The sequence below is a fragment of the Ambystoma mexicanum genome, chromosome 1p (assembly GCF_040938575.1).
Source record: "Ambystoma mexicanum isolate Mex_15411 chromosome 1p, UKY_AmexF1_1, whole genome shotgun sequence".
Classification (NCBI taxonomy): Eukaryota; Metazoa; Chordata; class Amphibia; order Caudata; family Ambystomatidae; genus Ambystoma; species Ambystoma mexicanum.
In genome coordinates, this window is record NC_090921.1 from 371,773,822 (window position 1) to 371,797,261 (window position 23,440).

Consider the following 23,440-nt stretch of genomic DNA (forward strand, 5'->3'; position numbering starts at 1 on the left):
AATATTTGAGTTGCAAGCTCTAGTGGTGGATCCTCCATACTTGCATTTCTTCAATGACAAGGTGGTCTTGGCCACTAACCCTCACTTTATTCCAAAAGTACCAACCACTTTTCATAAACTTTCTTCCATTGTGCTGCCATCGTTCTTTGGTTCTGCTTCCACGTCGGCAGAGAAAGCGCTGCATACGCTGGATGTGAAAAGAGCATTGAAACTTTATCTGAGTCGTACTCAGGAGCTCAGACTTTCAAAACAACTATTTGTGGCTTATGGACCCTCCGTCAAGGGACGGGCAATCTCCAAGCAAGGACTATCTCGCTGGGTGTCGTCGACTATCTCGTTCCGTCACTCTAAGGCGAGAAAGCCTTTGGAGAGGCGTCCGAAGGCACACTCGATGAGGTCCACGGATTCCGCTGGTGGACATTTGCCAGGCGGCCTCCTGGTCGGTGCCGCATACCTTTACACGGCATTACTGCCTGGAACAGCAGCATGGTGCGGATGTACAAGTGGGACATGCAGTCCTGCAACGCCTGTTTCAATGAGACAAGCCCTGCAGCTTTGGGGTATCTATTTGACTGTTATCACTGCTGGTTTGGTTTTTCTGGTCTCATGTATGTGATTCTGTGATGTGTTGGTTTGCATTATATGCCTCAATGCATGATTGCTAATGCTATGTATTCTATTCAAAGCATGTGAATCAATGAAAGATCCCTTGCTGGAGAAGGGAGTAGTTTCTTACCTGTAACTCCATTTCTCCAGCGTTGGTATCTTTCATGGGTTCACATATGCCCCCTGGCCTCACCTGCATGCAACCCTAGTTCGGTTCCTCTACTTTGGAGGTTAGAAACTGAAGGGAAGCCACGAGGGCGGGGCTATAAGGACCGAGGTTCCCAGCCTGACGATGGGGAATATTCAAAGCATGTGAATCCATGAAAGATACCAACACTGGAGAAATTAAGTTACAGGTAAGAAACTACTCCCTTCTGATGCTTGTATCTGCTTGGATTCAAATGTCAATGGATGTTTCTTGCTCTTATCGCCATCTTCTGCTTTACTACATCTGTACTGACAGTACACTTCATGCAACCTCATGTCAGAAACAAAACAATCTGAGGTACCTTGATGCCTGAAGGACCATGGGTATAGTATCCCGCCCAGTTGACGTCCCTTTTCGAGTTTCTAAAAAAAAAATCATGTAATACTCTGCAACTACCACTACATGTCGGCTAATGCATATCGTGTGAATCTAAGCAGATCTAAGCATTAGAAATACGATTACGGTGAGTAATGTATGCCATATGTATAGATTCACGCTTAGGAGAAGAAAGCATGTACTTCAATAATCGGTGAAACAAGGGTAAGTCTATAAATACATGAAATTCAGTGAAGGCCCTTAGAATAACCACAGTATAGCTCCCCCAACACTTAATGAGTCCAACCCTATGATGGTTTGGGTCCTTGTGCACTAAAGTCATCAGTTCCAAAGTTATCCTTCACAGCTAGGTTTATTATGAGATTTGGACAATGCCAGTGGTTATGATCACAAAGCCAAAAAGGTAAGAAAAGTTCATTTCGGCAAACTAACTGAATCCCTGTCACTAAGATAGGCCTGGGAAGGGATCCTTGACTGGGCCTCCACCGACCAAAGACATAAAAGGGTAGTTTAGGGACAGGACTTTATGTCCATGTAACCGTATGGATAACAGCGGGGAAAGGAACACTTCCCCCCTGACCTGATTTCTCCATAGACCACTGCAAAGGTTCTGGAATCCGTTGGGAACAGTTTTCTGTGCTTATTCCAGTCGAGGAAGGCCCATGGTGTCACTTGTTCAGTGGTCATTTTCCGATGCAGGATTTAGTTGTCTGACGCAGTGCTTAGGAATCTCTCCGACTCCTTTCAGCTCAACACCCAAATAAAGAATAAATAAAGACTTCTGCTGTGCAGGTGACCTCTAGGGTGGGAAGACCATTTCCAATCAGTCACCGCTATGAGGCAGAAACAGGTGATCTTTGATAGACAAATAAAGTAGCTTCTCCTGCATGTCTTCTGTTGATGCAAGAAGGCTGTAAAAGGAGGAGCAGGCATCTTGTACAGGTTGAAGATCCTCCAAGTTCCAAGGATGCACTTGGAGGGTGACGGCTGCAGCAAGGTAGCCCAGAGCAAGCTGGCCAATCCGCCGTTGATCCAGCGACACTTTCCAAGACTCGAAAGGTACAGATCCTAGAGCAGATGGTTAAGATTGATAGTTCTCATCGGTACAGGTGTCAAAGCACCTGGCGGGGGAGCAGAACTTCACTGGAGTTGGTGCTGGTCAACAGCAGGGCTCGTCGGTGAGCTGCGAGTCTTCCTAGAGGTTTTGGCTCCAATACTGATTTGAATGTCTGGAGGAGTCCACCTTTTATCCAGGATCTGGAAGCCTGCTGAGGTCAACCAATGGTAAGGATCTGCACCAATCAATGTATGTCCAATCATGGATCACAGGCCATTTAATCTGCTCAGCAACAGACACTCAGGCAACTGGATGTGTATTGGGACCAGAAATGTGTCCCCCCCCCCCACACACATCCAGGCTAACACACCAACCGCCCCTTTGCCCGCGAAAGGGAACTTCATGTATAGCATATCCTGACCTGAGATGTCAGGAAGAAGGCCATAGAACGATATGGCCAAAGACCACGTGAAAACCTCAAGGCACAAGCATTTTAGGGTGCTAGTCACCTTTTTAGTAGGCCTTTGCAGTGAATGCAAGTGTGCACAAGAAAAATGTATAAAGCACAGTAGAAAAATACACACATTGTAAAAGTAACCAAAAAGCCATTCTAGAAAAGGTTAGTAGGTTACACATTATCGTAAACGCACGTCACTTTAGGCAGTTGTAACAATACAAGAACTTCATAGAGAGAGACAGTCTCTCCGTACTGATAGTCTTGGGGGACTAGTCTGTTTTTCCCCAAAAATTTGCGAAACAGGCAAGGCAAGTAAAGAAAACGTATTTACTGACCTCCCAAAATCAGGACTGGAGTCGAAAGAAAGCAAAAAGAAAGGGTGTCTGTTAGGGGAGTTTATTATATATGTACAAGAGTCACTGTTAAATACTTGGTGCAATAAACCAACACACAGAGGTATACTTTTCAATACTTTCAAAGGGTCACTTCTTAGTTGGTAGTTGCTGAACGTATAAAATTATTGCTGGAGTTTGATAGTTGTATCAGTAATGCTGCGCACCCGCAAAGTAATACAGTAATTGTATTTAGTCTGCATACACATGCAAGATAGTGATTTTATGGAAGGAAAAGCATTGGTTAGTGTTATTTTAACAGAGCTTCAGATTCTAGGGGCAGTTTTGCAGCACAGCAAGTCTTTAAAAGTCAAAAACGCAACCCTAGCTAAAAGGCAGTTTGAGAAATCAAGGGTTCCTGTGGATCCTTTTTTAGTCTCTAGGAAGGAAGATACAAGGATGCTTAACCAATGTTGGAGACCCTGTTAAAGGACTCGCAAGGGTCACAAACAGTGGCTTGAGTCTTAGGTAAGAGGGGGTTGCCGTGGACACCTCAATGTGCATCCCAATGCTCTGGAGCGATTTTCGGGAATTGGGTAAGCAATACCTTTTTCCCCACTTTACCTTAGGTTAGAAGAAAATGTTCGTGGTGGATGCTCCGCGATGTGGCAGCTCTGGACCCGACCTCTGGATTCCTTGGTCTAATAATGTTAATGGTATTTGTACTGCGCACCGTCACCAACGACTGAAGGAAGGACAATGGACTGGTTATGTCGGCAGCAGTCTCGAGGGAGGATGCGTTTTGCACAGTTAATCTCCTTTGCTGCCTGAAATCACGCACTCTAAGGGGATCTGGGCAAGGTCCATCTGATCTCTGGAGTGTCCTTAAGGGCTCAGCAAAGATTTGGACAGATTCGGCCTTTCCACAACTATGCACTCGAAATGGGCAGTAGGTCTCCTGATATTGGGATTCCGCAGCTCTGGACCTCGGGAGATGGCTCAAATCAAAGTTAGTCTTGGGACTGGTCGTACCCACCAGCCAAAGGCATGGAGTTGTCCTCTTTGGTGCTCCTCTGTCGCACAGAAAACTGGTCAGGACAGCAGTGGTTGCTTCACAGTGTTGCAAAGGGTCTACAGGAGTCTATGGTCGTCGTCTTCGGTTACTTCAGCTTCCAGTGATCGACTTGCTTTTCACTCCAGGAGCCTTACCTTTTATACAGTTCCAGCACACACTCCATGCAGACAATCTCAGCAATTTACAGAAAGAGGGCATTTAGCTCTCAAATGGACAGCCAGGCCCCCCATGGGGCTTGTTCTATTCAGGCACTCAAATAGACAAAGGACAGGGAGGTGGAAAACTCCTCCCCCACTTCCTGCCTGCCCACACACTGTGGAGCCTAGGCGGCGACACCCAAGGGTTCCTGCTAAAGGCAAAACACACAAACGGGCCTCCCCCTTCCAGAATGGTAGAAGAATGGCTAACAAAGAACAACCATGCTACTAGTGGCGAAAAAAAGAAGGGAGGCCCCAAGTTACTACTTGGGTGCCCCTATTGTGCACTACCAAGGCTATGTACATAGCCTGCAATAGGAAAATCGCACAATAGTTGGTAGGACACGTCAACTGCCACAACTAGGAGGTTGTCTAGGTGACTAAAAAGTCACAGGAGCAGAGAAAGGGGGAAACTAGGTATTTCTTTGGCACTCCACTTAAGGTGGTGTGTGCCAATATCTCAGACTATGAAGTTTTAAGAGATGCTAAGTATCTCAAGAACTGTAGTTACTATAGGAAAAAGAATCTCATGGGAGGGCCCCAAGGGTCCCTAGCAACACTGCCCACAAGGGGTTTTGTGCTGCAATATTAAAATACAGATCCCTGTAAGAGCTATGGAGAAAAATAGACTCCATAGAACAAGTAATATACAAAGAATAGAGTTCCAAAAGACGGAGGCCAGAAGAATGAATGAGTGGAACAGGGCCCCACTCATTCGAGTTCATGAAAAGGTCCGGGGGTCTCATTAGGAAAGGGGATGAAGCATATAAATGATAAATCTCCCGAACAGTGTCCCATAGAAGTATGTGGGAGGAAAGTGGCAAAAAGAAAATCTTTCCTAAAAATTGAATGCATGACACTGCTTGGAAGGATGTTCTGCCATGTGGCATTGGTGTCGCTAACTTAGATTGCAGCCTCATTGGTCAAAGCAATACAGAGGATGATTGCCTTGAGGCTCAAAGAAGTTTGGTTAGCATTGTTTGGCAGTTGCAGGGCTTGGACACTGCCTTTTGCCAGTACTTTTTGGAACTGCTGTGGTCCCAGACACAGTGTAAGACATGCAGGGCCTAGCACATGTTGCCCAATGGAGCCTAAAACTTTGAGGTAATTTAGTAGACTATATATGAAGGGCTGGAATATGCAGAACTCAGTATTACTTCATCGGTGTTGGAGTTCATGAGTAAAGATGTTGTCTTCCTTGGATAAGCTCCTACTCTAGCTGCTTAGAATGCACCCTAGTGATTGACAAAGGTATAGTTCAGATCCTTCTATTCTATACAGTGTTTGGGAGCGGGATGCATATTCACCCTCCCGTAGCCCAAACTGCATAATTAATTTCTATACTTCCATTTCCATCTAAGCTCCTTGAGCGAATAGTTTACTCTGAAGTCACTCCATTCTTAAATCTCTCTCCTTTGCAATCTGGGTTTCAGCCTGCCACTCCAACGAAACCACTCTGTTACACATCTTAGATTCTCTCACTGTTCCTCACAATAAACTGTATTTTATACTATTTCTTCCTGATTTTTCTGTAGCTTTTCAGGCAGTCGACCACCCTACGCACCACTCTTTCTTCCCTTGGCCTTACTAGTCCTGTCCTCACTTGGTTTGATTCTTCTCTTTCCTGCTGTTATTAGCCTGTTTCATGGGCTGGTTTCCTCTCTCCCTGGTCCTCCTATATGGAGTAACCCAGGGCTCTATTCCTTGTTCTTCCCTTATTTCTCCATATGCGCAATACCCCTTTTCTTCACTCATCTCTTCCTTCGACCTCTTTTGCCACTTCAATGCCGATGATTCCCAAATCTTTAGTCTCCTGCTCTTGACTTTCCTGAATTCCCTCGTTCTCGCATCTGTGCTTAGCTTCTTGCTATTCAATTCTGGATGTCGTCTCACTTTCTGCATCTGAACCCTACCAAAACCGATATCCTCTTCTTTCTTCAAGTCCCCTGTTAGGGAGAATTCTCTGTTTAGGCTGAATTTCCCTACCTAGTGAGTCCCCCAGCAGCTTTGCTGGATTTCTGGGGTTTCTTTTTTTCTCCTGCCAAGAGTGAGACTCTTTTACCCTCACTCTTGGACATGTTGAAGTGTGTTTTCTTGGTTAAACCTTGTGTTGAATGGGCTATGGGGTCTTTTACTCCATAGGGCCTCATGTATTTTTGTGATGTGGGTTACACAGCACCCTCTGTGCCGTGACCCAGGGGTGTCCTAGGGACTCCCCAACATAGACTCCATACCCTGGGACTGACTACTGTCTCCCAGGGCATGTAAAGTCACCAAAGACTTTGCTAGTCTTGAATCCTGAACAGAACCAGTACAAACCATCATATTGTGGACGTACTGGCTGGGGCAATTCGATTGCCCCAGGGTCTGTTAGTCGAGGGGGCACGTCTCCGTCCCCCCTGATCGGGTTTTGGCTGGTGGCAGTGGAAACTACGTTTTATATTCAACCGCGAATATTTTCCTATGGGATTTCCCATTGTTTTAGGCTAACACATTTAATTATTTATTTACGGTAGCCTTAAACATACCGCCGGTTTATATATTTATTATTATAACTCCGGTTGGGACTTTTTGCCAAAACTTGATTCTAAAATGGCGTTGGCGTTCGCCTCTGTAACTCTGACCCAAAGTGGAGCCCTTTGTTCCACTTTTGGCGGGCTTCTCCACAGAAGCCCTCCAAAGTGGTGCCACTCTGTCTGGGGTACTTAGGAGGGGTGGAGGGGGGTTTAGGCACCCTGGACTGAGTTACCTTGGTAACTCAAGTCGCACTCCGTCCTGATTGGCCCAAGTGGTGAGCCGGCCGGCTCACCACTTAGCATGTTTGAGTGATAGCTAGGCTGGGTGAATGGGGGTTTGCTGCATAAAAGCAGGGCTTTGGGGACTGGAACTTTAGAAGTCGCCACAGGACCAAGAATCCGACGAGGGAAGAGCTGAGCCGACCTGCTTCGACGACACCACCCGGTGGAGCCCTGCTGAACCGTCTCACCACTTTTCCCGACGACCGAGGAGAACTCTTAACGGAGTGGCTCCTTCCCTTGACTGGTGGGGACAACCAGTTTTCGCATTCTTTTCGCTTCTCGAGGTATCTCGTGGCCGCCTTGCCAGTGCCAAGCACCCCGGCAACCGGAACCCCACCACTTTTACCCCAACCACGAAAGTCGGTACAACCCTTTGACAGGAGGACTCCGCGGCTGGTTTCTTCCCGGGCAGTGCAACGACCTTCTTCTTCTGCTCTTCTGCGAGAACTTCTTCTCCCCTGACCGACGTCGAGCCTTGCTGCCACTGCCTGGAACAACTGCCACCGCTGGAGGATCCTTTCCGCTTAAGGTACCGTGTTCCGCCTGGCTTCCCTTGCCACCGACTGTACGGGGTAGATTTAGCCCCCGGCTTTCGAACCTGGGAGTGCCTGGAATACCCTGGCTAAACTTCTAAGCCACTCTAAACTCTTTCTAACTCTTTGCAAGACTTTGAATCCCTAATAACAGTGTGATCTTGGGCACATCTTCGCTCCGGCTACTCTAAGAGTGGGCCCTGCCTAGTGACTTTTGCTCACCTGTGACTTTGTGCTTCTTTGAGCCTATTGCAAGTGTTCTGGACCTTAGAGTGGTGTGTTTAACCCATTTCTGTTTCTTTTTATCCCTTCCTTAAACCTACTAGAGTGTCATCTAACGTTAAGCGCTCACCTCTGTTTTAATTATGTGGGGTTAACTTAGAGTTGTCTAGATAGGAGTAAGGGTTGAAACTGCTTTCCTTATAACTGTGTTTAAGTGTTTTTACTATACTTTGCTAGAGTGTTTTCAACTTATGTGTTCTTAAAAAAATAAATAACTATATACTTTTGAAACCAAGCTCTGGTCAGTGTTTGCTTGTGCTATTGTGTCTGAGTACATATTGTGTATACTTTGCATACTGCCTAACTCTTCTTGAGGGAAGTCTGACTGCTCAGCCACAGCTACCAGGTAAATCTGGGTGGTGCGGACTGCTACCAAGTGGGTTTACTGCTATACCTGTAGTCTTAAATCTTTTGCAGTGTTCCCCAAGGGAACTGCACAGGTTTCTGCCTAACACTGGTGTACAGCGGTGGGATTTGTATTGAGTATACATTTTATTGTGCTTTAGATACCTTAGTGCAACTAACCACAAAGCTTAGCACTGTAAAAGTAATCCTCTAACATGTCAGTTATAGAAAGCTATAGTCAAGAGTCCCTTGCAGCCAAAACTGCTGATTGTTTAAGAGTGCTCTGTAAACATAAGGATCTCCTGACTAAGGGCAAGAAAATGGAGCTGATTGAAAGATTGCTAGCTAACCAAAGCCTGGGTGATGGTTCAGAGGAACCTACCACTCCAGTAACTGTAGATGACAGTATTGAAATTAACATGGAGCAAAATGTTGATGATTCTGAGGAAGAGTCAGAAGAGGAGGGTGAGGCTGTTGTGACTGTCCCCCCTAGGCCTCTGCCTGCTCTACCTGCTGTACCTACTGGACCTTTACCAGGTCCCACATTTAGTCCTCAGTACTTTGAACTGGAGAAAATGAAGCTAGAATTGGAGTATAAGAAACTTAATGCTCAAACTGACAAAGAACTAAGGCTAAGGGAAATGGAGCTCAAGTATGACTTAGAAATGAAGAAATTATCTGTTGAGAATGCTTCTCTCTCTGGCTCCTCTAGAAGTTCCAGTCCTAAAAGACCCCGGATGCCTAAAGAATTGGTTGGTATGTATGAGCCTAAATTGGATGTGTTGGATTGGTTGTCTCTGTTTGAATATAATCATGGGCAGAACATCACAGGAAATGACTTACTCACCTGGTTGTTCTCTAGGCTTCCCCCTGTTGCAACTGATGTGGTAATGGAGATGGGGGAGGAGGATAGGAAGGACTATGAATGTGTGAAACTAGCTTTGATAGCTAGGTTTGGGAAGACCCCTTCCCAGTATCTTAAGAGGTTTAGGAGCCTCAAAAAGCATGATGGTACCCCTTGGGCTACCTGGGTGAATGAATGTTTGAAAAACTTAGAGGGATGGATTAAGGGTTACAAGGTGAACACTTATGAAGGTATGAAGAATTTGTTTATGTTGGAGACTATTTATGATGCCTGCTCTCCTGAGCTCAGACAACACTTGGCTGATTCCAGGGAATTGGATTCCCGGAAACTAGCTAAGGCTGCTGACTTGTGGGTTGCCAACAGGGCCCCTCACAAGGATTCTGGGGTAACTCAGAAGAAGGATGGGGAGAAACAGTCTAAAAAGGACTCTAAAGAGAATTCTAATACTACAAATTCCAAAGAGGGCCCCAAACAAAACTATAAGGGTAAGCCACCAGGGAAACCAAATCAGACTAGTATACCTCCTGGTCCCAGACCAGAAGGAGGTCAGAACAAGCCTCCATTCCAGCGAGCCTTTGGCTCATGCTTTGTTTGTAAGGCTACTGACCATGTGAAAGGAGATCCCAGATGTAAGGGTAAACCTTCAGGGGTCCAGCTTGCCTCCTTAGCCTTCGCTCCAGAAGAGGAAGTACATATGGCAAGTGGAAACTTTCTATTACTAGCTGATGAACCCACTGGAGTCTCAGCTAGTGTTTCTTTAGTCTCTCTGGGGTTGTGGGAACAACAGAATTTAGATGTCTATAACTCTATCCCAGATAATACTAAAGAGTATTATAAGGACAGTGTCCAGGTGAATGGTCAGGAGACTCCTGCCATTAGGGACACTGGAGCCAGCATAACTGTGGTGGATGAATCATTTTTCAAGGCAGAGGATGTTGCTAAGGCACCCAAATGCCTCACCAAGTTAGCTGGTGGGCCTGTGCAGATGTGTCCCCAGTTACCAGTTCTCATCCAATGTAATGATATGGCTGTAAAAATACCTGTCAGTGTACAATGTGAAGTGCCAGGTAGGGTTCTATTGGGTAATGACCTCAAAGCTCTTGGAGTTGTATCTCATACCCCCAGACCCCCTAGCAAAAGGTTACAGGAACTCACAAAACCTGCAAGAGAGAAAACCCTGAGAGGGTTATCTCAGGAGATGATGACAGAAATCACTCCTCTCCCACTGGAGCAACTTACTGCAGTAACTACCAGATCAGGAGCAAAGGGGCAACCCAAGACTCCTAGGAAAAAGCCAGCAGCAAGCACCCCAGTGCTTCCAACAAGGACTTCCCCTAGGTTGTCCAAAGTTACACCTGTAACTCCACCTCCAGCTGAGGCTGAGAGGGAGGTACAACCCTGTGTGGTTGAGCTAGACTCTTAGGAAGAGCTAGAAGGAGGCCCCAACCTTATTGGAGATTTGGACCCTGAGGACCATCCTGAGCTGCAGTCGTTACTGGCAGAAGGTGGGCCTAGCAGGGCAGCTTTTCGTAAGGGGCAAAGAGAATGTCCAACTCTGGAGGGTCTCCGCCACCAGGCAGCTTCTCAAGCTGATGGGCAAGAGCCTGGGAAGTATAGGTTACACTGGGAAGATGGCCTCTTCTACAGTGAACCCACTGAGTCTGAACCTGGAGACTACAAACGCCTTGTAGTCCCACAAGAGAACAGACAACAGTTCTTACAACTAGCCCATGAGATACCTTTGGCTGGTCACTTGAGTTTCAAGAAGACCAAGGAAAGGCTCTCACTCTACTTTTATTGGCCAAAGATGGGGGCTGAAGTAGATAGATATTGTAAGAGCTGCCATACCTGCCAGACTTCTGGTAAGGTTGGTTCCAAGAATGTGGCACCTTTAGTGCCTCTCCCAGTTGTGGGAGTCCCATTTGAGAGGGTAGGGATTGATATTGTTGGTCCCCTTGATCCTCCAACCTCCTCAGGCAACAGGTTTATCCTTGTTGTAGTAGACCATGCTACTAGGTACCCTGAGGCAATTCCTATGAGGACTGTTACAGCTCCGGCTGTGGCTAAGGCCCTCCTCGGTATTTTTACCAGGGTTGGGTTTCCTAAGGAGGTAATCTCTGACAGAGGGTCAAACTTTATGTCCCACTACATGAAAGCCATGTGGAAAACCTGTGGAGTTACCTACAAGTTCTCAACCGCTTACCACCCTCAGACAAACGGGTTGGTTGAAAGGTTTAACAGAACCATGAAGAGCATGATAGGTGCTTTAGAAGAACCCCTTAAGAAAAAGTGGGACCTTCTACTGCCATGACTTCTCTTTGCTTATAGAGAAGTCCCTCAGGAGGGAGTAGGTTATTCTCCCTTTGAGCTTCTCTATGGCCATCCAGTCAGAGGTCCATTGGCCCTGATTAAGGAGGGATTGGAAGGTGCTCCTCCCCTCAAGCCAGTCAGAGTGACTGACTATGTGATAGGTCTCCGGAGGAGAATGTCACACATGATGGCAGAAGCAAGTGACAACTTGAAAGCTGGTCAAGCTCTGGTCAAACATTGGCACGACCAGAAGGCTAACATGGTTGAGTTTACTCAAGACCAGCTAGTTCTAGTTATGCTCCCAACAAGGCAGAGGGCCTTGCAAGACAAATGGATGGGACCCTTCAAGATTGTGGGAAAACTTGGAGAGGTCAACTATCTGGTGGATCTGGGCAGACCCAGGGAAGCTCCTAGAGTCTTCCACACCAACCGACTAAAAGCATACATCTCCAGACCTGATGTAGGAGCCTTGCTTCTAGCTTCAGCTGCAGAGGAAGAAGAGAGTGAATCTCTCCCTGATCTCAGAGGTGTGCCTTTAGACTAAAAAGTTGAAGGAGTCAATCTTTCTTCAGACCTGACACCTGAGCAACAAGAGGAGTGCAAATCTATGTTAAATCAGTTTGCCTCCCTGTTCTCACTGTCACCAGGCTTGACCCCTTGGGGTCAGCATGAGATACTCACTGGTGACTGTCTGCCAGTCAAAAGCAGAGGATACAGAATGTCAGAACATGTCAGAACCCACATCAAAGGAGAGGTCAAGAAGATGCTTGATCTCGGGGTAATAGAGCCCTCTACTAGTCCATGGTCTAGCCCAGTTGTGTTAGTACCAAAGGCAGGATCCAAAGACTTGAGATTCTGTGTGGACTATAGAGCTCTAAATGCAGTCACCAAGACTGATGCCCACCCTTTGCCCAGGACAGATGAGTTGGTGGATAAACTTGGTGCAGCCAAGTACCTCAGCACATTTGACCTGACGTCAGGTTATTGGCAAATAGCCATGACAGACCATGCCAAGGAGAAAACTGCATTTTCAACCCCAGTTGGCTTGTACCAGTTTAAGGTCATGCCTTTTGGACTAAAAAATGCACCTGCCACATTCCAAAGGATGGTGAACCAAGTTCTGGCTGGGATGGAAGACTTCTGCATGGCATACTTGGATGACATTGCAGTCTTCAGCCACTCCTGGGAAGAACATGTGACCCACCTAGGACATGTGTTGCAGGCTCTGGAACAGGCCCATTTGACAATCAAAGCCAGTAAGTGCCAGATTGGTCAAAGTAAAGTGGTCTACCTTGGACATGAGGTAGGAGGTGGAGAAATAAGGCCTTTGCCCAGCAAGATTGAAGCTGTGCAAAATTGGACAACACCAACTACTCAAACCCAAGTGAGAGCTTTTCTAGGCCTCACTGGATATTACAGGAATTTCATTGAGAACTATGGGACCATAGCTTCTCCACTGAATGTAATCTCCTCTCCCAAATTCCCTAAAAAGGTAAAATGGAATGAGGAGTGCAATCAGGCCTTTGAAAAACTGAAGAGAGCTCTTTGCCAAGCTCCAGTCTTGAGAGCTCCTGACTACCACCAACCTTTCATTGTACAAACTGATGCTTCCAATGTAGGTATAGGTGCAGTTCTAAGCCAACTGGATGAGAAGGGTAGGGAGCACCCCATTTGCTTCATCAGTAGAAAACTGAAGGATCCTGAGACAAGGTGGGCAACTATCGAAAGAGAATGCTTTGCTATTGTGTGGGCACTGAAGAAGTTTAGGCCATACTTGTATGGTTCTACTTTTGTTACTCAGACTGACCACCAACCCTTGAGGTGGTTAATGCAAATGAAAGGGGAAAATCCAAAACTATTGAGGTGGTCAATCTGCCTGCAAGGGTTTGATTTCACCATTGAGCACAGGTCAGGGTGTCACCATCAAAATGCTGATGGACTCTCTAGGATGTATATCATCGACTAGAGGTATGAGGTTCATCCAGGAGTGGATTAAATCCTCCTGTCCCTTAGTCTGGGGGGGGCGAGTGTTAGGGAGAATTCTCTGTTTAGGCTGAATTTCCCTACCTAGTGAGTCCCCCAGCAGCTTTGCTGGATTTCTGGGGTTTCTTTTTTTCTCCTGCCAAGAGTGAGACTCTTTTACCCTCACTCTTGGACATGTTGAAGTGTGTTTTCTTGGTTAAACCTTGTGTTGAATGGGCTATGGGGTCTTTTACTCCATAGGGCCTCATGTATTTTTGTGATGTGGGTTACACAGCACCCTCTGTGCCGTGACCCAGGGGTGTCCTAGGGACTCCCCAACATAGACTCCATACCCTGGGACTGACTACTGTCTCCCAGGGCATGTAAAGTCACCAAAGACTTTGCTAGTCTTGAATCCTGAACAGAACCAGTACAAACCATCATATTGTGGACGTACTGGCTGGGGCAATTCGATTGCCCCAGGGTCTTTTAGTCGAGGGGGCACGTCTCCGTCCCCCCTGATCGAGTTTTGGCTGGTGGCAGTGGAAACTACGTTTTATATTCAACCGCGAATATTTTCCTATGGGATTTCCCATTGTTTTAGGCTAACACATTTAATTATTTATTTACGGTAGCCTTAAACATACCGCCGGTTTATATATTTATTATTATAACTCCGGTTGGGACTTTTTGCCAAAACTTGATTCTAAAATGGCGTTGGCGTTCGCCTCTGTAACTCTGACCCAAAGTGGAGCCCTTTGTTCCACTTTTGGCGGGCTTCTCCACAGAAGCCCTCCAAAGTGGTGCCACTCTGTCTGGGGTACTTAGGAGGGGTGGAGGGGGGTTTAGGCACCCTGGACTGAGTTACCTTGGTAACTCAAGTCGCACTCCGTCCTGATTGGCCCAAGTGGTGAGCCGGCCGGCTCACCACTTAGCATGTTTGAGTGACAGCTAGGCTGGGTGAATGGGGGTTTGCTGCATAAAAGCAGGGCTTTGGGGACTGGAACTTTAGAAGTCGCCACAGGACCAAGAATCCGACGAGGGAAGAGCTGAGCCGACCTGCTTCGACGACACCACCCGGTGGAGCCCTGCTGAACCGTCTCACCACTTTTCCCGACGACCGAGGAGAACTCTTAACGGAGTGGCTCCTTCCCTTGACTGGTGGGGACAACCAGTTTTCGCCTTCTTTTCGCTTCTCGAGGTATCTCGTGGCCGCCTTGCCAGTGCCAAGCACCCCGGCAACCGGAACCCCACCACTTTTACCCCAACCACGAAAGTCGGTACAACCCTTTGACCGGAGGACTCCGCGGCTGGTTTCTTCCCGGGCAGTGCAACGACCTTCTTCTTCTGCGAGAACTTCTTCTCCCCTGACCGACGTCGAGCCTTGCTGCCACTGCCTGGAACAACTGCCACCGCTGGAGGATCCTTTCCGCTTAAGGAAACGTGTTCCGCCTGGCTTCCCTTGCCACCGACTGTACGGGGTAGATTTAGCCCCCGGCTTTCGAACCTGGGAGTGCCTGGAATACCCTGGCTAAACTTCTAAGCCACTCTAAACTCTTTCTAACTCTTTGCAAGACTTTGAATCCCTAATAACAGTGTGATCTTGGGCACATTTTCGCTCCGGCTACTCTAAGAGTGGGCCCTGCCTAGTGACTTTTGCTCACCTGTGACTTTGTGCTTCTTTGAGCCTATTGCAAGTGTTCTGGACCTTAGAGTGGTGTGTTTAACCCATTTCTGTTTCTTTTTATCCCTTCCTTAAACCTACTAGAGTGTCATCTAACGTTAAGCGCTCACCTCTGTTTTAATTATGTGGGGTTAACTTAGAGTTGTCTAGATAGGAGTAAGGGTTGAAACTGCTTTCCTTATAACTGTGTTTAAGTGTTTTTACTATACTTTGCTAGAGTGTTTTCAACTTATGTGTTCTTAAAAAAATAAATAACTATATACTTTTGAAACCAAGCTCTGGTCAGTGTTTGCTTGTGCTATTGTGTCTGAGTACATATTGTGTATACTTTGCATACTGCCTAACTCTTCTTGAGGGAAGTCTGACTGCTCAGCCACAGCTACCAGGTAAATCTGGGTGGTGCGGACTGCTACCAAGTGGGTTTACTGCTATACCTGTAGTCTTAAATCTTTTGCAGTGTTCCCCAAGGGAACTGCACAGGTTTCTGCCTAACATCCCCTTCTCAGCTTCCACTGCCCATGTCTCTCGGTTCCCCCTTCTCTTCCATTCTCCACTTCTGCCCATAACCTTTGCATTCTTATACTCCCATAACTCGGTGCTGCACCTAACTGTCGCTTACATTTCAATCTGTCATGCTCATCCTTTTCTATTTTAACATGCCTCTAAACTCATTTCAGCCCCACCTTTTCACAGATTGACTCTTGCTCAACCCTTTTAATTGACCTTCCTGATTCCGATCTCACTCCTTCTCCCTCTAATAGTTATCCTCCTACTTCTGTCTTCCTCCCCCTGCTCATATATCTCATCCTGTCCCATCTGCTTCTATTTTACCTTTTGATTCTCGTATCCACTTTGATTTCCTTTGTTTTCAAATGCCTCCATGGCCTTATTCCCTCTAAACTGTCCTCTTGAAGTTTCTTTCTACTCTACCTCTGTTCGCAGTCCGGTTTTCATCTAGTAGTCCCTAAACCCCCTTGTGCTGCCTCTAATTTCCAACTCCTTCTTTCTATTAGCACCTTTTCACTGGATCTCCTCACACCCCTGCCCACCCCCACCCTCCTTGTGAGTGTCTGCTCTTAAACTACCGGACTTAAGGCCCATTTAATTTATCTTCTTTCGGGTTCTTAACATGGCTGATTGTCCTGCTCTTTTTTGTTATTTTGCATTTTTCATTGTCCTGCTGTTATTTTTCTTATGTAAAGCTCTTTTTAATTTATTAATTTTGTTTATATCAAACCGTCTGTTTTTAATCTCACACAAACACTATACATGAATGCATTCACAAATGGTTATTGAATAGAACATGGCGCTTCTGTTCTTGGAAGCGAGCTACATGCAGAGGGGGTTACATTACGGACCTTGCTATCTATCAGGTGCTATTCGCGTCCTATTCGCGTCCTGGGAGCCGACATGCTCTTAGCGGGCTCAGCAAAGGGGGGCCGTTAGAAAAGCATAATTCAAGCCTTTAGTGGTATTATTCTAACATATTCTACCATATAACGAGACTGGCTGGCAGCTGTGAAATGATTAAATGCCCTGCGTCTCTGCTTCAAGGCTACATTAAGGAGGGAGCCGGGCATTCTTCCTGGCGCTGCCTACGTTAGTGTTTCAGCGAAACTCTTGTTATCCTCTCGGCCCTGTGGCCTTGTCCTTTTCATATACAGACAGCATTGTTCCTCAGTCAAGCAGTGTAAGCGAAAAATATACTGCGAAGCAATAGGAACAGAAAGCAATGAGCAATGGTTAGAAAACAAAATGGCGATTCTTGTTACATCAAAATGGCTGTTCATTAGAACATTCGAAAACCTATATTCTGTCGTATCGTGCATGAGACGGTTGGCCCACGGCCACCAAAATACGTTTGTGGTCTCGAATTAGATTTCTAGACTGACACCAAGGCCATGGCAATCTTATTCCAACGGCATGCCCCGTGGCAGGTCATCAGCAGGGCGGCCACTTGGCCCTCCCATTCAGCTTTCTGTAAACACTACTGTTTGGACGCTGCCTCTAGGTCAGACGCGGCCTTCGGACAGGCGGTTCTAAGGAACTTGTTTTCTTAAGGTGGGTCTCCCGAGGGCTACATTCAGTTGTAATCGCCCGTACAGAATGGACGAAAAGGGGATGGGACGCAAGAGTAATCAATAGTTACTCACCGTAGTGACTAGCATACTCTTAGTCCATAGTTCCCTTTCCTCCATATGTCCCACCATCCTCACCCCCTAATAATACTGGAGTCATTAGGCAATGTTAAATATTGTCGACGCGTCAATGGGGACTGAGGAGTGGTGCCAGTGGGTGGAGTCGAAGCAAAAACAAATAGGTGATGGCTGGAAGGTTTAGAATAAATCTTAACCACTGGCATTGCTCTGGGCAACCCTCCAGACCACCGTTCTTCACCTGCCAAGCCATTACAGAAGGGGAAAGACCATATGCAAATCAGGCTTGGCCCCACCCCAAAAGGGGCAGTCCAGCCCGAACTGCTAGGCCACATCCCTTCTGCACAAGACCACAAGCATCCCCAAACATGTTTCGCCCTTGTTGCCCTTGTGGAGTCGGGCAAGCTCATGCTCCCAGGGCCACGCACCTCTAAATCCAAAGGGAAGAACGTTTTTTCTGGTGAGAAAGGTTCCGTCTCCAACCCATACAGTATGGGGGAAAGGGGACTATGGAAAGAGTACACTAGTCACTTCAGTGAGTAACTGTTCATTTCTCAAAGGGGCTGTATGGATTCAACCTTGTAAAACCACTTTAAACAACCCAAATTGCCAACACCAGGCGGTTAGTGCACAGCCAGTTGAGCACCGACACCTGACGAGCCAGAGGGGTGAAAACTACAGAACACTCTTGCTGTTCTGGCCAACTTTATTCCCAGAGAGCACAATACCTGTGGTAGCATCCCTGCTGGTACCTTCGATTAAGACTCATGGGACGAAAAAGACTGCAAACCAGTCCGAACAAGCAAAAATCCCATTCTTTCCAAAGTGCCTTGCGGTTGCTTCAAACATGTGGCTTGTCCTATGTTTCTCTGCGGCTTGTCTTCTTCTTGTTTTTTCCTGCTTCCCCTATTTATTAGCTCAACATACCCATTCCATATGAATGGTCCCGCAGTACTGATAGCTATAAACCCCAGAGCCGGGGTAAAGGAGAGATTGATCAGTCTGTAACTGTGCTGGGAACGATGGTCAAGACCAGAACATTGGTCTCCAGGTCGTGATGAGCCAGAAAAGCCGCCCCCACGTTTGGGTTTATTGCTTCAGTATACTAGTACATCACACACAAAATACACATCTAACAAATAAGTGGTATCCTAGGTTGATTAATAGCCACAAGAGCTGTATAATGAAAGAATTCACTGTATGCCTCGGAACCTTCTGGAAGATGGAGTTTTAGATACAGGAATTTATAGAGAACTGAAATATTTTCTTTTCACTTCATGCCTCTGTAAAGGAGTACACTCATAGATCTCTAGGTAAGATAAAGCAGTTGATTAATGCAAGAGCTGCTACCTTGTAAGTACCTGTAAAAAAAAAAAAAAAAAGGGTTCCGTTTGCGAGAAACAAATGGTTGCATATTAATTAAAATGTGTTAAATGTAAAGTTGTTGCTTTGTGGCAAATGGAAAAAAAAGTCTTTGTAGAAGATCCATATTTAGATCCAGGAATCTGTATTGTTTTTCCAGCAGTTTTTGTTTATTGGTCATTTGTTAGATGCTTATACATTTAGCAAAACTGTTTCAAAGCACCCACAAGGCGACAGGGTGGGGGCAGGGGAGATAGACAATGAATTACAACAGAGGTAAATAATTGCATTAACAGTGCATACAAAAAGTGAGACTAACAGGAAGGGAACACAAACATACTATGCCTTGTGAGTGTTCAGAATATGCAAGTGCAGTCGTCATCTAGGTCTTGATGTTCACACAATATTTATATAATGCTCACACTTGGAATATGAGGGGAAGGGGCACTGGGATCTTCATGCTGCTCTTACTGCCCAGGCTTCATGTCGTGGGTTTTGTGTTCTGCAGGCAAAGCTTCAACTGCATCCTCTTCGCATGAACCTTACTGCTGTGCCCAGTGCAAGACTGACTTCACTAGCCGCTGGAGGGAGGAAAAGAATGGCATCATCATGTGCGACACTTGCATGACCTCCAACCAGAAGAAGGCACTGAAGGCAGAGCACACAAACCGACTTAAGGCTGCCTTTGTTAAGGCTCTCCAGCAAGAGCAGGAGATTGAGCAGCGAATACTTCAGCAGACCGCCGCTGCCTCCGTACAAGCTAAGCAAGAGTCTGTCGCACAGCACCATGCTCTGAAGCAAGTACGAACAGTAAGTACATGGTTGCTGCTGCATTTTGTTGCCTTTTTAAAATGACTTTTCTTTTTTATACAAGTTTCCTTCTCAACACGGGAGAGGCTGCTTTATAATTTAAAGCACATCATTTGCTATTTACATATTCTTGCTAATGAAAATGATCTGTGACATGTGGTAGTTGTGGAACGGCTAAGAGCTTGCAGCTCCGCAACACCTGTGAATATGTAGGCCCCATGGAGCAGTCTTAAAATATGCATTGATCTTGCATTGATTCACATGCTGTTGGAATATTCGCCCATTGTTAGGAAAGACTTCGCTTTATTGCACCTTTCCTTCCATTTCTATGGACCCCCTTTTACAGTGCAGTGAAGCCTTAAGCTTCACTAAACTGTCTTTTGATGATCTGTCCTGGGGATACTGGTATGTCCTTCAGGCTGTCAGTACTGGGAAACATTGCTTCCCTGAGTCTTGTTACTTTATTACTACTTTTAGTAACTTGTTATCACTTTTGCTAACTTGTATCATTGTACAATGCATCTTACAATGAGGTACAATTTTTGTTTTGCCCTAGACTAACACTCAGAGGATCTTTGGTTACTCTAGGTGTGCTATATGGACAAGCTGGTGGCAGCAGTTACTTTTTACTACTTTTTGGTTTATTTCATTTTAGCCTTGCGGTGTTAACCAGGTTTAGCTACTAACTGTGGCTAGTGGTCAAACATGGCCATGCCACAAGGTCTTTTGCTTGTCCTTTGGACATCATGTCTTTTAACCTTTTTCTTGGACTGTGAGGCCAGGAAAATCCTTATATGCACTTCCAATGTCCGGGAAAGCAGAGGCTTTTGGCAGACTACTGGGAGGCTGTGTGCTTGCTGCTAGAAGGTGGGTTGGGACTGTCTGGCCCCAATCCACAAACTGGTGCCAGTGTGCCTGAGTGGTATACATGGGATTGGGGGGGGGGGGGGTGTCAGATGTGTCATTGACTAGTGGGAGTTTCAGCTCTTAACTGGCTTTTAGGATACCTGCACCCACACTAGAGAGATCCTGGAAGGAGCCGACATGTGAGGAGAACAGAGACCCGTTGGAAGAAGGCCTGGCAACCAACATCTGCTGCTGCCCTGTGCCCTGGTAGAGCTCTGTCCTGTGGAAGATCTCAAGCAGTCCTGCGAAGAAGCTGCAACCCTTGGAGTGGAGGCATCATCCATTCTCAATGTCAGCTCAGAGTCCTATGAAGAAGGGCCTTCAGAAGTGCCCCAGTTCTGAGTTTGGGCTACTGTCCTGCAGAGGTCGCAGTTCTGAGTTGTGGCCTGGAACTTGGGGGAACCATAGCTTATGCAACAAGACTTACCTGTGTGAATTTCTGTGGGCCTAGTGTCCAGGGGACCAGTCTCTGACCGTGTTAGGTAAGATTTTCATAGCAATGATAAATCTTCCTGACCTGCGTCAACCCAGAACATTTTGCTTTACTAGTGGATTATTTTTCCTTGTACCTCAGTGAGTGGGAACCTTTTTTCCACACTCACGTAATCTTTTACTCTTTTTATGGGTGTCATTTTTAAGACACTCCATAGTGCCTTTTTAATTTTATCCTTTGACAACTTTTGGCACATACTGCCTATTGTTGCCGGGTTGCCCTTGGGGCTCCCCTTATAACTTTCTCTGGCTAACCTTGCGAAAACTACAGTTCCCAAGGGTAGAAAGGATCTTTGGATCCCTTTAACATTTTATTAGGTGTAACTAGTACACCCCACCTTATGTGGAGTGCTGGGGAGATACAATATTTCCCCTTTATCCTTTTAACTGTAACCTTTGTTACAGGAACAAGCTTACCCTTAATTGGCTGGTGGCAGTGAACCTTTTTATTCTGTGCACCTTTACCGCAGTCTGTTTCCACAGCCCCAATAAAGGCACCCAAGGGTGCTCATTTGAGCAAAAAGGCCCTTGTCTTCTTTTTTAGCCATTTCATGGTTCCTTGTCCTTTCTTGTTCCTTCCCCTGACCTCCAGGGCGAGAAAATCCTGTGTGTCAATTTTGTCTTCGGCGGGATTCTTGTGGATTCCCTGCTCAGGCTCCAGAGTATCTGTGAAGGCGGGAAGCAGGGTGGGGGGTTTGGAGTAAAAACTCTGCAGCCATTTGTCTTCCATCCTGACTGCTAGAATCCAGTTCGAACTGGGAGGCTGGCTGTCCTGAAAAAACTGCCAACCCTCCAAGTTTGCATGTTGCATGGCTGTTTGGTTGTCTGGGTTCCTGCATAAAAGTCAGATCCTGGAAGCTGAAGAGGTAGTAGACCACTGGAACTGAAACGGAAGAGGATGATGAAGAAAACACTGCTGAGACGATTTCTAGAAACCTGAGAGCCTGCTATGTAACCGAGAGCTTGCTGTTACCCTTTCTTCCAATCAAACTAGGGACTCGGAAAACTACGACCCCGACCCAGAGCCTGGTGAGACCCACTAGACTCAAGACCAGCATTTTGAGCCGTCCCTCATCGTCCTGTGACCTTGCAGGGCTGCAATACCCCAATACCCTGGGACCTTGAGCCATTGTGCGGTGCACAGTCTTCCAAATCTTGCTGAAACTTTGTGCACATCCTGCTGGACCTCCAGAGATGTGACACCGGGTCCGACCGGCATTAATCAGTCTTCTTTGGGCTCCTGAAAAGGGGCCAAATTCAGAGCAACATCCAGCTGCAAATAAACTCTTGCCTGGAACCTTCTGCGTCGATCCTTGCTGAAAAGGCCCATCCAGGGTCATGTCTTAATGATAAGGAATTCAGCGCCTGAGTTTTCGGCTGCAGATCCTAATGTCCTCCTGCTGCAAACTCTTCTTCTGTGCGGAGGTACTGTGTTGGCTTTGGTATTACGTACCTTAAGTCTCTTGTGATTCCTGTGTAGCTTCGGGGTGTTTTCTTTGGTTGGGAGTCCTCTCGTCCAGTTAACCCAGGCCCCTGCTGGAATCCTCCTAGGGTGTCTTCTCTGAAGTCACTGGACCCTGAACTAACTTTGAAAGTAGAATTACTTGTTTGAACAGTCTTCCTCTGGAACTCCGACTTTGCCTGCAGCTGAGCCCTATCTCACCCTGCCTACAGCTGGCTCTTAGACCACTAGGGTTCCTCTGCTTTGAGAGAACTCGTGTCATAGAATTGGGAAGAGCTGGCTACTTTAAGGGATCTGCCTTGAAAAGTAAAACAAGAGCTAAAAGTTTACTTACTTGTAAAAGAGTTAGTTGTTAACCTCAAACTCTGAGAGTGAACAGTTAAAAAAAAGTTGTTACTTACCTTGAAAGCGTTCTGCCACTTGTAAAGAATATATATAAAGTTATTACTTACCTTAGATATGTTCTGCCATTCTGAAAAGTATATATAGGTTTCACCTCTGCCGATCCCTCCATTCCGGCAAAATACTGCCCTATCTCTATAACTCCTTTCCTAAGCAAACTCCTGGAGAAGATGGTCGTCTCTCAGCTCACCCTCCACACTGAAACTGATGGTTGCTTCCACGACCATCAGTCTGGCTTTAGAGCATTCAGAGGCACGGAAACAGCTCTTCTGAACACCCGTAAAGACCTGCTCTCAAATCTTGACACTAACGCTGCCTCTGTCCTCATTCTTCTTGACCTCTCCTCTTCCTTTGACACAGTAAATCACGCCATCCTGAAAGCACTTCTGCATGACACCCTGGGAATCACAGGTCAGTCTCTGGCGTGGTTAACCTCCTTCCTTTCCGACCGCCCATCCCAGGTGGAACTTGGGTCCTTTCTCTCTATTACCACTCTTTAAATCTGTAGCGTTCCCCAGGGTTCTAAACTATCCCCCTGGTTCTTCAGTGTCTACATGGCTGCCCTTGCACATGCGATTGCCACTTTCATCTCTAACTTCCAGTGTTAGGCGGATGATGGGCAACTCTCCTTCAGGCTACCCTCAGCCCCCTCCTCTAACTTGCTCATATTTGACTGTCTGCAATTCAGTCGTGCTGCAAACGACCTCTGCCTCAACGCCAGTATGACTGAGCTTGTTCGCAATGTTACTCCTCCCGCTTTCCCACACTCACTCTGGCTGGTCTCCCTTGACCCTGTGCCCGCA

General features: G+C 46.5%; 1 protein-coding gene across 4 annotated transcripts in view; it reads left to right on the forward strand.

The window, feature by feature from the left end:
- GATAD2A (GATA zinc finger domain containing 2A) overlaps positions 1-23,440 on the forward strand; it is a 1,131,740-nt gene that overhangs the window by 1,060,968 nt on the left and 47,332 nt on the right. For all 4 annotated transcript variants that reach the window (XM_069649100.1, XM_069649093.1, XM_069649106.1 and 1 more), the window contains one exon: positions 19,074-19,375. In XM_069649100.1, the coding sequence (XP_069505201.1) occupies positions 19,074-19,375 (302 nt within the window). The remainder of the gene's footprint in view (positions 1-19,073; positions 19,376-23,440) is intronic.